Raw genomic sequence first — 19,080 nt, forward strand, 5'->3', positions numbered from 1 at the left:
ATTGAGGAAAGCTGCAATTCCTTGATGGATCTGGATCTATAGTTTTCAGAAGATGAAAGCTAGGGATCAGATCTAGTAAGGTTGTTGAGGAAAGCTACAATTCCTTGCTGGATCTGGATCTATAGTTTTCAGAAGATGAAAGCTAAGGAACAGATCCAGTAAGATTATTGAGGAAAGCTGCAATTCCTTGATGGATCTGGATCTATAGTTTTCAGAAGATGAAAGCTAGGGATCAGATCTCCTTTAAGGTCTTTGAGGAAAGCTACAATTCCTTGATGGATCAGGATCTATAGTTTTCAGAAGATGAAAGCTAGGGATCAGATCTAGCAAGGTTATTGAGGAAAGCTGCAATTCCTTGATGGATCTGGATCTATAGTTTTCAGAAGATGAAAGCTAGGGATCAGATCTCCTTTAAGGTCTTTGAGGAAAGCTACAATTCCTTGATGGATCAGGATCTATAGTTTTCAGAAGATGAAAGCTAGGGATCAGATCTAGCAAGGTTATTGAGGAAAGCTGCAATTCCTTGATGGATCTGGATCTATAGTTTTCAGAAAATGAAAGCTAGGGATCAGATCTCCTTTAAGGTCTTTGAGGAAAGCTACAATTCCTTGATGGATCAGGATCTATAGTTTTCAGAAGATGAAAGCTAGGGATCAGATCTAGTAAGGTTATTGAGGAAAGCTACAATTCCTTGATGGATCTGGATCTATAGTTTTCAGAAAATGAAAGCTAAGGATCAGATCCAGTAAGGTTATTGAGGAAAGCTACAATTCCTTGATGGATCTGGATCTATAGTTTTCAGAAGATGAAAGCTAGGGATCAGATCTAGTAAGGTTGTTGAGGAAAGCTACAATTCCTTGATGGATCTGGATCTATAGTTTTCAGAAGATGAAAGCTAGGGATCAGATCCAGCAAGGTTATTGAGGAAAGCTGCAATTCCTTGCTGGATCTGGATCTATAGTTTTCAGAAGATGAAAGCTAGGGATCAGATCTAGTAAGGTTGTTGAGGAAAGCTATAATTCCTTGATGGATCAGGATCTATAGTTTTCAGAAGATGAAAGCTAGGGATCAGATCTAGCAAGGTTATTGAGGAAAGCTACAATTCCTTGATGGATCTGGATCTATAGTTTTCAGAAGATGAAAGCTAAGGATCAGATCTAGTAAGGTTGTTGAGGAAAGCTACAATTCCTTGATGGATCTGGATCTATAGTTTTCAGAAGATGAAAGCTAGGGATCAGATCTAGCAAGGTTATTGAGGAAAGCTGCAATTCCTTGATGGATCTGGATCTATAGTTTTCAGAAGATGAAAGCTAGGGATCAGATCCAGCAAGGTTATTGAGGAAAGCTGCAATTCCTTGCTGGATCTGGATCTATAGTTTTCAGAAGATGAAAGCTAGGGATCAGATCCAGCAAGGTTATTGAGGAAAGCTACAATTCCTTGATGGATCTGGATCTATAGTTTTCAGAAGATGAAAGCTAGGGATCAGATCTAGCAAGGTTATTGAGGAAAGCTGCAATTCCTTGCTGGATCTGGATCTATAGTTTTCAGAAGATGAAAGCTAGGGATCAGATCCAGCAAGGTTATTGAGGAAAGCTGCAATTCCTTGCTGGATCTGGATCTATAGTTTTCAGAAGATGAAAGCTAGGGATCAGATCTAGTAAGGTTGTTGAGGAAAGCTACAATTCCTTGATGGATCTGGATCTATAGTTTTCAGAAGATGAAAGCTAGGGATCAGATCCAGTAAGTTTATTCATCAACGGATCTCACCTCTCTTTGACTTTGCTCCTCCGTCTCGTTGTCCTCACTACCTTCAAAATCGATCCCGTCAGAATTTGATGAGCTATAGCGCCGCCTTTGGAAGCGAAGAAGAAATATTAAAATGAGCCAATACCGTTATAGAATACCTGTTTTATCTCAATACAGGCTCAAACATGCAACCTATCATGTCTGTCCTGTATAGTAATACAAGTGCACAAAAACCAGCCACAGATACGTTAGTTCTGTCTTCTAAAGTAAAGCACTGTTTCTGTATCGTTCTCCATAGATTATTGTATTTATTTCAATTCATGACGTTACTTTGCTGAGGACGGTAAATTGCTGTTTCACTTCTTCAAACACTTAAACACCCCCAAACTACAATAATTTGTCCCCGCAGGGTTATCGTTTCATATGTAAAGTCCAACGATATCTCAAACTTTGATTTCAAATTCCAGGTATGTTTTACAATTCGGTTGAACAAAAAAAGTTGACAATTCTGTGTCTTTAAAAGACTTGTAAGTAAAACCTGTCACTAAAAACCACATGTGACAGTCTTCTTATTTTGACCCTCTGAAGTTTCTGACCCAGTTTGACAAGTTTTTTAATTACACTAAAACGAGAATTATTCCTCTAATCTAGTATTGAGCAAGTTCCTCTTTACTGTTAATGAGCTATCATAGACCCACATATGATTACTAATGCAGACAACAGAAAGTGATGTGCATTGTAATATTTAGTACCTATATGAAGCAGAAAATGACTATATTGTCTTTACCTCTCAATAAGAAACAGTTCATCATATTGCACGATTTGCACCTTAACGTAAGAATTTTTCTTCAACTCTAATATCTTTAACAGCCAGGCTACCTCATCAGCAATTACCATAATAATAATAGACACTGACAACAGCAAAACCTTTCATTACAACTTCCATTTATCAAACCCACAGCATAGCAACAAGAGTTCCATAGCGACCGAAACAGTAAATCTTTGCAAACGCTGCTTGAAAAAAGGATTTCTTTTCTGAAATTGACTTACATAAAAGATGTTCCAAAGTCATCTTCTTCGTCTGATAAGGAATCTGTGCTTTCCTCCGAGAGAGGGTTTCCTCCTGCAGAGATGCTCCACGAGGCAGACCCATAGGCACCTGCAAACAAACAATAGTGTTATACCTCTGTAATCACTCAGTTAACCTTTACATACAACACAGAACAGTCTGTTTGTTCCAGCAGTTATTAACCAGAATGCAAAATGCATTGAGGTTTCGATGACTTCAATGCACTAGACTTCTGCTTGTTAGTATAACCAGAACTAGCTGTTACAATAACACTATGGCATGCTAACACAGGTCAGTCTGTACGTGGTTATACACACCTCCATCAAAAACAGTAGGGTTCTTGTACTCAATGTTATGAATCCGCACACCAAGTATTACAAACCAAACCAAATCTCTAATAACTTCGCACATTAAGGTTGCAGAGGAGTCCACTTATGGACAATTTAGATTGGAATATGCCCACAAAACTTCAAAGAATCAACTTCAAAGAAGCTAATACAGGTCACTGGAGGTCAACCTGAGGTCAAAGGTCACCCAAATGCAGGTCTACTATCGTATTACAATAGCTTAACTCCCAACCTTAATGGACATTTGGTTCTCAAGTTATTGCAAAAATACTAGTTTTTGACCCCTGATTGACCTTTGTTGACATTGGATCACATGACTGTTATGTTTTGAAACAATCCCTTACCCCATTCACAACTAGTTCCAAAATATTAACCTTGTCACACCCTGTCAATGGTAGTTTCACAAGTTATTGAGAAAAACTAGGCCAACATTACAGCCAACTCCATGGAGTGAAAGCAAATCTCAAGTTCACAGGTGCTTGACCTAGTTTCTCCTTGGCAGCTGGCCAAGAAATGTTTTGAAATTCGTGGTACCTGTGCAACTTACAGCCAACCAGAACTACCAATGATCTACAAATATTTTCTAGAGAAGGCATGCTTCGCCATTCAAGTGCACTATTCCATCGAAATCACATCAACTCTTTAGAAAAATATCCATACGGATGAGTCACAAGTGTTGAAGTAGCTCTAGCACTTTTATATATCTATGGTCTGCAAGCAAGCCTTGGAAGACACTGTACATGTATGTAGATATGTACATAGCAATTCAGGACTTCTAGCGACACACTTAAGTCAATGGGGATATTGTCGCGAGTTCAGATTCAAATCTACGGATGCCCGTAAGATCATTTTCAATTGTCAGTAGGCTCTCCTATTCTTATGAGGCGAATCGCCCATGTCATATACTTATAGGCTGGACGATGGGAGATACCGTATATTATGAAAAGGTTTTTACAAGTTAACCCCTGGTGACCCTAAATGACCTTCGATATCCACCAAAAACGATAGGCTTTTTGTACTTAATGTGGTCAACCTACATACCAGAAATGAAATCAATACAAGCTTTGCTTCTTGAGATATCATGTTTACAAGCTTTTCACTATTTGACCACTGGTGACCCCAAGTGACCTTTGACCTACACCAAAAACAATAGGCTTCTTGTACTCAATAAGATACTCCTATGTACCAAATATGAGAACTGTCCAAGCTTCCCTTCTTGAGATATCGTGTTTACAAGCTGGGCGTCACAAACGCACACACACACATACACACACACATACACACACGCATGATTGCAAAGGTTACGATTATCATCGAAACCAAAAACAAAACTGTGCATCTAGATAACACTGGGAATCTACTTAATATCCTACACTATCTCTATTGCTAATATAATTTGTGACAATTTCAAAATTATTCTTTCTCTCATTTGTCTGCCAACTCATAAAGACTATATTGGGCATGATAAGGCTTTGCTTTGGGGATCAGTGACTCCTGCCAGAGAGAGATTCCATTTACACCATGCATACCTTCTACATGCAGGGTTATATGCAAGCTAGTGAAGTATCTTGCCACCTAAATTTCAAATCATATCCATCCACAACACCTCATTTTTAAGTCTATGGGATTTCTTGTCCGTCTCATAAATTTATGTCTTTACCAGTGGCAATTTCTAGAACGGGACTAAAAGTATGACTTTGTGGTAAATTCATTCTTTGTGTTTCTTCCGTGTTATTACAAATGTGATGTAATGTAAGGCTATAGTCACTGCTTTTAGTGATGTCAGAAAGTTGGTAAATTTGAAGAAATGTGCTTTACTATTTAATACTATACATCCAATATTTAAACTAGTGACGTAATTAGTAACCCAACTCATGCTCCTTACATGAAGGCAGCACAATAGGAAACGCCAGTATCTTCCAAATGTCCCCTCACCAGTACCTAATGAGTTTTTGTAAACAGAAGGACTTCCTTTATTTATTTTCCTTCTGTTATAAAGTAATCTATATTTGATGAAAAGATATCGTAGTTTTACTTTTCACTAGACCGGGGCAACTTCGGTTGAAAGTTGTTCAAGAAACATCTCAGGGATCATCTAAAACTTACTTACTCCCAAACTGAGACTGTCCTGCTTAAAACTTACTTAATCCTGGAGCTAAGTCCTAGACATCATCAACAACTCCCAAACTGAGACTGTCCTGCCTAAAACTTACTTAATCCTGGAGCTAAGTCCTCGACATCATCAACAACTCCCAAACTGAGACTGTCCCACCTAAAACTTACTTAATCCTGGAGCTAAGTCCTCGACATCGTCAACGACTCCCAAACTGAGACTGTCCCGCCCTCTGTCCACCTTCTTAGGGGATTTCCCGGATATGGAAGGATCCGACTCGGAGTCTGTCGTTGCGATGTCGTCGGAGACTTCGATCCAAGAATTAAAATATCTGTCGAGAAACCAGAATGGAACACAATATAGAATTATAGAATACTAAATTAATATCAAGTATTGAAACAAGGAAGAACAGGTGAGGAAACAATCAAACTGGTCTGTGATGTCATGACCAACGATTATTTATTCAGTTAATATTTTTTTTTATGCTAAATACCACTCCCATTACAGTTTCTTCATATCACACTGCAAGGGAGTGTATGAACAATTCCTACCTTTATCTAATAGAAACTGGATATACCTATTCCTCATACTTTCAGTACAAGCACTTTGAAGCTTGAGATGAAAGTACACTTTACAAAAACAACAAAAGCTGTCCCAACAGGGTGGAATATATGTACTGCACACCTGTTGGCACTAATTGTTTTCCACATAGGTGTGTTGCCTGTTTCACAGATTACAACAGAGAGGGACTTTACACAAAGGTATTCTTCAACTTTTCTACTGGTTGTGAATTTGATCAAACCTTCCATTCTTACTTTATTCCATATTCTTACTTTATTCCATATTATGATATTTTAGTCATTTGACTTACCTGACCACATTTTCATGGTTAAGTCTGGACAGCAGTTTCACTTCTCTGGTGATTTTCTTGTTCAGTTCTTTACTCTTTGGGTTCAAAACGATTCTCTTGATAGCATAAGCGTTGCCGTCTAGTCTGTTTCGGACCTGTAACGAAAATGGCCCCAGAGCAAGAAAGGGAAAAAAACTGAGAGAATGTAGTGCTTTCATTTACCACTATTGGTAGATACAGGTTCATATGTTTGAAATTTCTAACAGTTGTTATTCTACAGACATTTTAAAACCGTTAAAATGCTTACCCTGAACACATTTCCAAAGCCACCTTTCCCTATATTTCCAAGAACTTCAAACTCCATATTTAATCTGGAATTGTCAAGAACTCTGACTTCACTAGTCTCCTCCTCAGCCACTTCTCTTGATGGACTATCTCCATTTTGCTCTGTAAAAAGTTAAACCTCAACAACAATGATGAAATCCACAATTGCCACAATTTCCAAATTTGGGCAACATGAAAGGGGATGGGAATGGGGAAGGGAGGGGCCTACTGTGAGGCAGTTTCTCATAAGGGAAGAGGGTCAAGGTGGGTCAGAGGGTATTGCCAAGTTTTCCCCTCGCCAAAGCATATTAGGTAGCTACAGCATCAGAGGGGGGATGTATACTGACCTTTATTCTCTGCTGACATGAGACAAGTGTCCATTGCTAATCCAAGCTTCACGAAAGGATGTTCTTCCAGGACGTTGACCGATGCACGATTTCTCTCGTCGGTGTCGAGGCACCTGTTACAGAAGTGATCATGGAAAGTACAATCAGCTCTCAAACCCCGATTCCTACTTCAAGGTTAGATCGACGGTGAGAACCGTAAAATTAGAGATCCTGATTTCATTTTCTTAGAGGTACCCCTTGTGCCGTCAGCTCTAACAGACCCACCGAGCAAAATATTCTGTTTGTGAGATTTAATGTCAGCAACCTGTGAAATAGGTCGTGTCAATATTCATCCTCACCATTCATCGCTATAAGGTGTGGGATATATCTCAATAGCTTAAAAACATGCATACTATAACTGAAGATGGAAGAGATAAAAATGCGCCATATCGTTGTAACACTTGTAGACAGAGCAAACATTCCTACAGTTAGGATATCCTTATTAATAGTATTAAATCAATATATCATTCTTCATTTTATTATTTCCCTTAACTTCTGTCAGGTCAAATATACGTCCTTCTCCAGTCTATTCCCTACCCCCTTTCGTTAATCCTCTCTTTGTCCCTCCACTGTTTATCTCCTTACCTCTCCTCTTCCCCTGTTGGTTTCTTTCTTTCTTCTCTCCATCCCTTGTCTACTAAGCCCCTTACATCTATCTCTTTGTGTTCACAATGCTCATTAACCTGTCTGTATTATGTGTGTGTTTTTGTCCCTTCTGTTATGGTTACTTGTCATTTAGCCTTTCAGGTTCGGTCCTGCTAGGATCGAAACGGCAGGCCAACTTACTTCTACACATCTCTTACACAGGCTCTCTAGTGGATAAGCAGTTTGCTAACAGTTTTATTTTATTTTGATTCAAAAATACCATTGGAAAGAATAAATGTATGAAACAAAAATCACTCCAGTACAAAGAGAGACAAGGGAGCACCTTTCTAAGAAATCCTTTAGCTCGGGAGGAAGATCTTGAGGAATCTCGCAGGGCATCTGAACATCTGGATCTTCCTTTAAAACTCCCAGTAAAATAAGACCCTAAAAATAAGCAAAATATGCAATCAATACTAACATTCATCATAATGCATTATAGACAGATTATCACAGCATACGACTGCTAGACTACATCAAACGCAGAAATATGCTTCAGGTTCCTTTCTTCCCCTTTTTTGGGGGGAGGAGGGGGGCGGGGGGATCAAGATGTGTATTTCATGGTAAATTCCAAAAGTAGATGAATAAAGTATACCAAAAAACTGGATATTATCCTTCAAGTTTACTGATACTTTTCACGTTACGGCTACATTTAAGGATCAAAAACCTTCTATACAGTTAAAAAATGAAAAACTAATTTCACAATTTTTCACAATCATATCAACAACTTTGTGGACACCAACAACTTCAAATCTGAAGGTTAGAGGGTGGTTCTTTGGCAAGTGCAAAAAGTAGATTTATGCTATTCAGATTATGCTATTCAGCTGGCATTTAGACTCTCATTGTTCTATATTTCCAACATTTCATTAATTGTTACCTTCTTTGATTTAACTTTCAGACTATTCCATGCCTATGAATAAACCTTGCTGAACTCTCACAGGTTCTACGAGAATAGGTTGGAATTTGAGTGAGGAATCGTGCCTAAGTTAGACTTGAAATATGGCACTTTTTGCCCAAAGTGGATAGATTTGTAAATTGCCAACAGGGCAAATCTGTTAAAACTACAGATGACCAACAAAGATCAAAGCAAGAGGGACAGAGGTATTTATAATGGACTACAATTACGCAGTATCAACTCACATATTTTAAGACATCACCCTTCTTCCCACCTCTGGCTCCAAATGTCTTCTCCTCGCTAAATCGGACAGATTGTTTACCTTCGCTCATGACCTCGCAGAGGTCATTTAATCTATTTTGTAGGTAAAAGAATAAAAAATGCACCAAATATGGATTTAAGTCAAATAGGATGGCCGTCAAAGATGATATGTAATTACAATGGACGTCTTTAACAATGCTGAATTACTTCAAAAGAAAAAGACACTGTTTTCATTATGCATATAACAGCAAATTTTGACGCAGACAACAGATGTGACATTTCTCTATACTTGACATTTCTTTGCCCAGTTTATCTTTATAATTCACAATCTATCCAAGTCAAGATGTTGCTATGCTAAGCAACTTATTAGCTGGAATAACAGACAATTTGCTTCAAATAATCATTTCCTGTCTTTGGTAACAAGTTCAAATTTGGTCGATGTGTTTAACCCCTTTCAAACAGATAACCTACCTTCTGCAGATGCTGTAGTTTGCCAGTTTTAATTGTCCACTAACATCCAAGAAAACGGATCCCGGTGAGAGTTGCTTATGGACCACAGCTTTCTTATGTAGGTAGGACAGCGCAGATAACAGATCAACTGCGTATTGCCTCAAGATGCTGAATGGAACACGCCTGCCGCTGCGTATCTTATGTCGTAAAGTCGAGCTGCCCACAAACTCCATCAGAAGCTAGACGGGTTAAAGGATTAATTTTGAGTTGATGGTTGGATAAGTACAGAAGTATTATCAACACTAGATTTGAAGCTCAAAAATAAATCAGAAAAACACTACAGTCATTATTTCAACAGATCTAAGAGACAAGCCTACCAGCCCTCTACTTGTTGCAAAAGAATATCTAAACTTTATCAAAATACCATATCAGTAAAAAAAAGTACTTATAATTAACAACCAATTACCTTTCAAAGCCTCTAGTTGTTTTCCATTTGGTTATTTATGCATGAGGGGGAGGGTGGTCAGGGGGAAGATTTTTTGAATGATCTATATGTTTGCAATATCTCTCGCCTATGACAAGCCTAATCTCGAAATTTATCCTTTCATGAATTTCATTTCATTTTCATGTTTGCCTTTATGACATAAATCGGGTCTGCCAATCAATTTCAATACAAAATACAAAATCCAATATTCGAATCCCACTTTTTCCAAACTGATAATGACATTCATGTGTGTGTGACTTACCTGAACAGTGGTAGAATCCTTCCCTTGCGAGGAATTCATGGCAAGATAATGGACCAAATTTGGATGGGATAATTTAAGAAGAGACAGCAGCTCTTGTTCCACACTGGCAAGCTGTTTTAAGATTGAACAGAAAAACAAGCAAATATGTAAAGTAGATTTCAAATTTGGTGAGAAATAAAGGAATGATGGAAGAAAGAGAGAAAAATAATTTCTAGCAAGATTAGGATTTGAACCCAGTGACCTAAGGGTTACAATCCGGGCGTTCACTGGGCTCCCCAGCAGGACTTTTAACTCTGTGGTTTGAATCTGATTCTAACCAAAGTTTCTTCCGTCTCTTCCATTGTTTCTAATTGCCCAGTCAGTTTTCCATTGTTCATTTACTTATATAAATTAAAATAAAAACAGACAAAAGTTAACAATACACAATGTTTGTTTCCTTAAACTTTAAATACATTCGTTACATACCTTAACACCATTTTTCAGAAAGTTGACAATACGTGTCTTTCAGCAAATTTCCAAAATAGGTTTGCTCTCAATTTCTCTACACAATGATTTGCTTTTCCAGTTTTATAATACCCCTCCCCCGCCCCTTTGTTTATTGATCATAAGGTCCGGTAAAAGAAAAGTTCCATCCCATGGATGACCTCAACGGCCATGATGATGACTATGAAGATGATGATGATGATGATGGACACCGACATTTATAAAAATCTTTCAGTGAAAACCACTCAATGAATTTTTGGTTCGAATAACAGATTTCTTGGTTAAATAGAGCGTTATCCAACCATGTATGAATATTCAGTGGCATAGCTAGAAAAATGCAAATTTACAATTCTCGTTCAAAATATATCTTTCAGTTATCACAGTAAAACTCTGTAATACTCTGTGCTTGAGTAGAGATGATTTTTTTTTTCATGAATGACGAAACCCAAGCACCTTTACCGATTTTAAGCAATTGTCAGCTGACTGTTCTTCATCTGGGAGAGGTTTCCTTCCTTTACCGTGCTTCCATTGCATCTTCCACTCTCTTATAAAATTGAGATGACCATTAGAGATATCCATACCAACATAAGCAACACCGCCCTCTACATCGTCTGTAACCGTGAAAAACATAAGCAGGGTAATAGTTAATCTCGTTGGAGAAATGGAGTCACACATTCCTAAACTTCACCAAAAAACAAAACAAATAATTATAATGTAAGGCACAATTTACTAAAAGTAACAATAATTTAACTTTATGGGATTTTCATAACATATTGATGTATATTACACAAAACACATTCAAAATCGCCTCCATTAAATCATCATATTGTATAATAACTTACAAGAGCAAACACAGCCTCATATTCTTCAATTAGACAACCAATATACACAAGATCCTTTCAGCTCAATCTAACTATACATGCATTCTTCCTATGTAAGTACTTTGTCACAAAATTTCAATTAAACAGCTATGCATGTTTCAAACATTCACTTTTTACAAAATTGTTTCTCAATATTTATAAAATAAGTTGTCTTGAATCAATTTCAGAGGGAAATAAAATGCATAATAATTTACTCACTCTAGTTCACTTGGTACAGACCACTGTTCCTTCACAGTATACCCCTGCTATGTATGGTCCTCTGAAGTTAGCTAGTTTATTCCCTGTATAGGGTTCTCTTCACTTATGCAATATAAACCCTCTGTGTCTGGCTCTCCCCACAAAACCCAATAACACCCTCTACTTACTGTCCTCTCATCTTACCTTGAATAAACCCTCTGTGTATGATCCTCACAAATTTAATATCCAATATACACCCTCTGTGTATGGTCCTCTCATTTATATCCAGTGTGCAACCATCACTCACCAACCTCTAACTTTTTATGTAATAAACACACCCTTTGAAGGGCAGTTTACCCTTCCCCCCCCCCTCCCCTTTCTCATTCCCTAATTTTATTGTCCTCTCAATTACCTAATATACACCCTCTGTGTATGGTCCTCTCATTTATATCCAGTGTGCAACCATCACTCACCAACCTCTAACTTTTTATGTAATACACACACCCTTTGAAGGGCAGTATAGCCTTCCTCCCCCCCCCTTTCTCATTCCCCAATTTAACTGTCCTCTCCACTTACCCAATATACACCCTCTGTGTATGGTCCTCTCATTTTTATCCAGTGTGAACCAACCTCCCAACCTCACCAACCTCCCAACTTTATGTAATACACACCCTTTGAAGGGCAGTTTACCCCTCTCCCCCTTTCCCATTTTACATTCCCCAATTTAAACTGTCCTCTCAACTTACCCAATATACATCCTCTATGTATCGTCCTCTCCACTTTTGTATTAAACTTTACGGTTATCACTTCGGAATCTGCTGCGAGCTCGTTAAAACTCTCCGTTCTTGTCCTATCACCGACAGTTGGTGTGACGTCCAACGGTTTCTTTACGTTACTGTTGTAGCTGGAACTCCTTCATGGGAAGAAAAAAAAACAAAGCAGAGAAGATATTGACTACAAACAACAAATGGACAAATTCAGGAGAGCTGAATTTAGGAACTACATAGGCCATGAGAACTCTATGTAGGTATCAGCATATACAGGAATAGCTAGGTCTAGATGAAGTTTTAATACTGACAAAGGCAAACTTCTCTTCATGTGTCAGTCTGTTCATTAAAGGTTCATTCAAGTTGCATTAGCTAATTGCCATCAAGCACTGCATTTAGGGAAGTAGAAGTTTCCAATCTGTGGCTATGTTATCTTGATCTGAATTTCTGTTTCTACCCTTAACCTCTATGGTGACAATCTGTATTTAAATGACAGCTCCAGTTAACTTTCTATTTCTATCCTTAACCTTTACAGTAACAATCTGTTGCTATGGTATCTTGATCTGAATTTCTGTTTCTACCCTTTAATAACCTCTACAGTGATAATCTGTAGCCACATGACACCTCCAGTTAAATTTCTGTTCCTACCCTTCACCTCTACAGTGATAATCTGTAGCTATGGTATCTTGATCTGAATTTCTGTTTCTGCCCTTAACCTCTATGGTGACAATCTGTATGTAAATGACACCTCCAGTTAACTTTCTATTTCTATCCTTAACCTTTTTAGTAACAATCTGTTGCTATGGTATCTTGATCTGAATTTCTGTTTCTACCCTTTAATAACCTCTACAGTGATAATCTGTAGCCACATGACACCTCCAGTTAAATTTCTGATTCTACCCTTCACCTCTACAGTGATAATCTGTAGCTATGGTATCTTGATCTGAATTTCTGTTTCTGCCCTTAACCTCTATAGTGACAATCTGTAGCCACATGACACCTCTAGTTCACTTGCTATTTCTATCCTTAACCTCTGCAGTCACAATCTGTAACTCCTTTACCTGGATCTGTTGCTGTTGTCACTAGAAGAGATATCAAATGGGTCTGGTTGGTGTTTCCTTCTCTGTTGAATCGGTTTCTGGTGTTTCACTACCACTTCATCTTCTTCCTTGTTCTTTTCTCTCCTCTGCCTTGATTCCTCCAGCAGAGCTTCATGTCTTTTGCTCATCTCCTTCTCCAGCTCTTTCCTCTGAAGAAGTAAAAACAAATGTGAGAGATTCATACAAACAATTCCTCTGTCTTTCTTGTTGTTTTCCTTTTATATTTTGGCTCCCATTAGATTTAGTCTGGAGAGAAGTGGAATTTTGTTATGAAAGGTAACCAGCTACTCTATGGTTATGAAAGGTAACCAGTTATCACATCAGGTCATGAAAGGTAACCAGCGTCCATATTTAAATGAGAGCTAACCAGCACACTATATGGTCATGGTAACCGGGTACCACATGGTTATTAAAAGCTAATCAGCTACGTAGAGTACTCTATGGTTATGAAAGTCACCAGCTTCTATATATAGGGTTATGAAAGCTAACAAGCAACTGTATGGTTATGAAGCTAACCAGTGACCATATGGTTATGATGGTGACCAGGTGCCATATTGTTATAAAAGCTAACCAGCTACCATATGGTTATGAAGGTAACCAGCTACTATATGGTTAAGAAAGCTAACAAGCTACTCTATGCTAACAAAGCTATTCCAGTTACCATATGGTTTTGAAAGGCAACCAGTTACTATAACAACATTTAGTATTTATACGACATAAGACTGCATACCTCTTGTTCCGCCATCTCCTTTTCACGTTTTAACTGCTGCTGCTTCAAGAGAGCCACTTTCTCCTTCTCCCTTTTCTCTTTCTTCTGCATCTCATCAAACAATGACTTCATTCCAGGAATATTATGTGAGTGGAGAAATTGCTGTACGGCTATAGACAGTTGCAGTATCATCTCCTTTGGAAGATGAATCAAAATATGATATTAAACTTTTTAAATAAAACTACTTAAACTTTCCAATGGTCAATTAAATTAAATTTAAAAAAAATTGGAATAATGGATACCAATGTTATTAATTTTTTGTTACTAAATTTACCTCATTTGTGATCTTTCACAAAATCACAACCGGGTACTTTCTTGAATCACATCTAGACTTATTTCTCAAAGAAAAAGAAACTATTACATTGCTAGTACAGGGTGGGTCTAGTATATTTAAGAAAACTTGCACTTTTATTGACTACTGCATACATGTTGTTGATTATATAGGTCTATACTATAGCTTTATCTACAGAACTACACTTAACAGTGATTGAGCTCATATAACAATGAAAGTATACTTAGTATTTTGAGTTTCTTACAAAACGAAACCAAGATATGCTACTTTTAATTCATCTAAATTTCGAGTTAAGACAACACATATATCTACAATAAAGGTTCCACTGTTAAGCATCAAGGAGTCTGAAATAGAGACATACATACCTCTCCAAGAAGACTTCTTGCTAATGTTTCAGTCTTTTTCTGTAAACTTTGTACTTTCTCATCTGAAAGGCCACGAGCATTCATAAACTTTATGTCTGGTAGCCTACAGTGAATAAAAAAATACAAAAATATATTGATAAGAGGGATAATCTGGTGGTAGAACTGAATTGTTTTGAAAACTTTGGCTGAAAATAATTCTGTGACAATTAGGTGAGGATACATAATAGTAACAGTAGCTTGTTGTAATTGTGAAGTTTGTTTTTCAGTTTGGTTTTTACATTTACTAGTGTATTTCCAATATCAAAGTATGTGACATCATGAGTTTACACCAGCTGCAAAATCATGTATGTTTCCTTCTAGTGCTTACATTAGTTACCTGGCAACTCAAATTGCAACATTACCTGGTTAATCAACTGCAAAAGGTTGAACTTCCTTTTTTAGAGTGAATTTTAAGGAATGTAAAAGTAAATTTTGATCAAAATGTACCAAATGCATGTGCAACAGTTTTTTTTTTATAGAAAGTTTAGAAACAAATAAAAGTAAAAAACAGAACAGTTATATCAACAAATTTATTGCAAAGGGTTGAGATACCTTTTAAGAACAATACGAAGGATTACAATGAGTTAGCTCCAAAAGTAATATCGAGAATGTAGACCTTCATATTCAATCTTGCAAGACACTGAATAAGGTTGACTTATAGTGGTGTACATATCTGCTGACTTCTGCAATAGCTGTCACCTTGTGTGTCAATATTCAATTTATTTAGGATGATGTGAATAAATAAACAGGTTATTAGGTTATATATATAAATTATACATTAGGCACGGTAATAATAATAATAACAACAACAATCAAAATAATACTAATATAAATAATTTTTACTGAGCCGTTACCGGAAAGGACAAAATCAAGAAAACAGACAAAGTATCAGAGGAAATAGGTGAAAGTCTATTTTCAGTCGTTGTGTTCTAGAAATAGATGAGTTTTCAGGTTTGTTTGAAGGAGACAAAGAGCTAGGAGAGAGCTTTATGGATTGAGATATAACTTATTGAGATATCCAAAGATGTGTGGCAGCAGATGCAAAAACAGCAGTTTCTCAAAGGATCTGTTAGTAGACTTTATAGTGAGCAGACATTTATTTACACCAAAGTTCAATTTTTATGTTTGCAAAATCTTGAGCAATGTGGGTGAATCAGTGGCGGAGATTTCTTGTCAGAAGTGGGGGGGTTGCAGGCCATGGATGAAATAAAAAGTCATAACTGCTGGCTCACTATCTAAGTGGAGCGCCACCATAAGTTGGGGCGAAGTGCACAAGAATTTTTTGGCAAATATTGCCTCCCAGATTGCAGTAAATGGCACTGCCCAGGCCTTGAAAAGCTGGATTTAACCAGGGGTGTATGCAGGATTTTCTAACCCGGGGGGCGCATATTACTATCTAAGCGGAGCGCCACCATTGGTTGGCGCGCAGCGTACAAGAAAATTTCTGGTTTTGGTACCCACAGATCACCGGAAATGGCACTTGAAATGGCTTGAAACTGACCAACCATATGTACACTTTTGCCTGACAACCAAGTTTTTTCCAAATACTTTTTTTCTCATCTATAACCTTTTTGAAGATTGTCACCAGTCACACATCATGTTCGACTTCATCACATATCCTGTGGATCATTGCTTTTGTATGTGATTCTTCATCGCGGCCCACAATATCCGTCAGCCCCACTGTTCAGAATTTGAAAATTCACAATTCTCGTGAATAAATTCACTTCAAAACATACCCATAATGTTGCACAAAATATCATCTATGGACAACCGATATAGAAAAACCTCCTTCAAACCACTAACAGACGGGTCAAAATTGCACGAGTATGATGAAGTATGATGAAGAATGTTGGTTAGGGAATTTTCGAAAATTCAGACGGCTACTAAAAAATTTCGTTGAAGGAAATAAAAATATACCAGTTATTTCCGAAACCGAACACTACACACATCGACAGTTTTGACCATGGGCGCAGATCAGTCTTGGATAATGGTGGGGACGCGTGTCTGTTCTATGACACTATCTAAGCGGAGCGCGACCATGGGTTCGCGCGTAGCATACGATTTTTTGGGGCAAATATACCTCCCAGATCGCCGGAAATAACACTTCCCAGACCTAATGATGCTCCTAAACCTCCTTAAGTTTTAGATCTCATTGCTTAGAAATTTAGTTTGGAGAAATACATGGCCGTCTGCAGAAAGAAAATCAGGGGACAAATAATCCAAGTAGACTTTTGTATATACGATGGGTCTGGGGTCCTCTCCCAGAAAACAAATATAGACTGCCGCAAATGCGATTTCCGTCCTATATTTAACAACTGTGGATAAAATACAATAAAATGAGAACTGCTGCATGTCATTTGCACAATGCTGGATCAAACTGCGCCAAAGTTCCATACAGGGGAACTTGAAATGCAAAGACAAATTGGTGGGGACACGGTATATCATGTCCCCACTACTGAAAAATTTGGTGGGGACGCGTCCCGCTGTCCTCACCAGGATCTGCGCCCATGGTTTGGAGGCTGTTTATCGTGGAACGCCATTTTCATGCTCACTGATATGATGTGATATCTGCTGTTTGCTTTACAAATTCGAATAATTTTGTCACTGTTCCTCTTCTTCTTCCCGTTTTCTTGCCGTATTTTCTACTCCATCCTTTTCTCCTTTTCTCTCTTTCTTCTTTTTCTTTTCCTTTCTTCACCTCGTTGAAGTTGGCAAGTGTATACAGTTCCAAAGCTATTCAACAGCAACAAAACGTTATTTTGTGTATTTCTGTTGTGGGGTGAAGTTAGCCCCTTACCGAAATCCCAGATCTGGGCCAGATATAAAAATCCAGATCTGGCCCAGAGCTGGAATTTCAATCTGGGCCAGATCTGCTGCAGATCTGGAATTTATATCTGGCCAGATAAAAAATTGGGCAGATATAACTTGATATAAAATCAAGTTTTATATGGCCCATATAAAATTTGATCTGGTTTAATTGTATTGCATCCATATCTGGACCAGATAAAACTTTATCTGGTTGATATAAAGAAAATCCAGATAAACTTTTATTTGGCCCATATAAAATTTGATCTGGTTAAATTTTATTGCATCCATATCTGGGCCAGATAAAACTTTATCTGGTTGATATAAAGAAAATCCAGATAAACTTTTATATGGCCCATATAAAATTTTATATGGTTAAATTTTATTGCATCCATATCTGGGCCAGATAAAACTTTATCTGGTTGATATAAAGAAAATCCAGATAAACTTTTATATGGCCCATATAAAATTTTATATGGTTGAAGTTTATGGCTTCCATATCTGGGCCAGATAAAACTTTATCTGGTTGATATAAAGAAAATCCAGATAAACTTTTATATGGCCGAAAAAGTGGCCAAAACTGGACTTGAGAGTAACTTTCCAGCGTGATCAGTTATCTCTGTTCTGGTACGGAGACCCATACAGAGAGCAAGACACACACAAAATATAAACACAGAACTCAACTGGATTGGAACAAAGTGGAAATATGTAAAGTGCATGCACATTACACACTTTTACTATACCTTACCAAAACATTTGAAAACTGATATTGAATACATGTACATTCAAATTTTTCGCCCAGGTAAATCATATTACTTACTTAAATAAACTGGCATCGCGCGGTACCACTAGTACACTTAAACATAATAATTGAAGGTTGAGTTCTTTATTCTTCTGTGGTCCTGTAGATGTTGATACTAAATTGCGTTGTGCTATTCTTTTATTTAATATATTTGCTTAAATAAATAAGTTCCAGGAGGGCGATATATGTTCCATTATGTCCATTCAGAACCGAAGTTCAGTCCCAAAATATATTCCTTGTTGCCATCCGTTCCAAAAAATTCTTCCTTATTTCTGACTGTTCAGTTCACTATAGAAACCTTTGCCAATGTCCAGACATCGATAGGTTATTATTCACGAATCTCTATCACATTTTCTTTATGTACCAATCCTTTCTGTTAAACTTCCTTCTGCTCTTTACTCCTACCATGTGGACACTAGTGTACACAGCTCCCTTTCCTATCTCACTCCTAGAGTATCAATACACATATGTCCATTGTTCAAAAGCGGCCTTCACACTTAATCAACCTCTGAGTCATCCTGTTTCAAGCTAAGACCCTGTGGTTGCCTAGCAACCCAGATAGAGATAGTTATTCCCCCCCTCCCCCTTTGACTTAGTGTGTAGTGTAAGTGATTTACTATTGAAATATATATGTATAGTGCAGTGCCACAATATAGTGTAATGTAAATCTCTATGAAAATGAACTATGTAAGAGCATACAATCTTAAAGTTTTATCTGTCAATATAAAGTCAGGTATAACTGGATATACATGATGTATATCCAGTTATCT

General features: G+C 37.5%; 1 protein-coding gene across 4 annotated transcripts in view; it reads right to left on the bottom strand.

The window, feature by feature from the left end:
• LOC139970833 (eIF-2-alpha kinase GCN2-like) overlaps positions 1-19,080 on the bottom strand; it is a 42,331-nt gene that overhangs the window by 19,702 nt on the left and 3,549 nt on the right. For 3 of the 4 annotated variants that reach the window (XM_071976863.1, XM_071976861.1, XM_071976862.1), the window contains exons 4-18: positions 14,665-14,767; positions 13,969-14,142; positions 13,200-13,387; positions 12,118-12,284; positions 10,773-10,924; positions 9,831-9,941; positions 9,106-9,323; positions 8,619-8,727; positions 7,765-7,865; positions 6,798-6,910; positions 6,434-6,573; positions 6,148-6,281; positions 5,447-5,607; positions 2,798-2,906; positions 1,769-1,853 (exon numbers count right to left, since the gene is read on the bottom strand). In XM_071976863.1, the coding sequence (XP_071832964.1) occupies positions 1,769-1,853; positions 2,798-2,906; positions 5,447-5,607; positions 6,148-6,281; positions 6,434-6,573; positions 6,798-6,910; positions 7,765-7,865; positions 8,619-8,727; positions 9,106-9,323; positions 9,831-9,941; positions 10,773-10,924; positions 12,118-12,284; positions 13,200-13,387; positions 13,969-14,142; positions 14,665-14,767 (2,065 nt within the window). Of the gene's footprint in view, positions 1-1,768; positions 1,854-2,797; positions 2,907-5,446; positions 5,608-6,147; positions 6,282-6,433; positions 6,574-6,797; positions 6,911-7,764; positions 7,866-8,618; positions 8,728-9,105; positions 9,324-9,830; positions 9,942-10,772; positions 10,925-11,947; positions 11,973-12,117; positions 12,285-13,199; positions 13,388-13,968; positions 14,143-14,664; positions 14,768-19,080 lie in introns of those variants that run through there. The other variant, XM_071976864.1, reaches the window with a different exon arrangement.

The sequence above is a fragment of the Apostichopus japonicus genome, chromosome 8, assembly GCF_037975245.1.
Source record: "Apostichopus japonicus isolate 1M-3 chromosome 8, ASM3797524v1, whole genome shotgun sequence".
In the NCBI taxonomy this organism is placed as follows: domain Eukaryota; kingdom Metazoa; phylum Echinodermata; class Holothuroidea; order Aspidochirotida; family Stichopodidae; genus Apostichopus; species Apostichopus japonicus.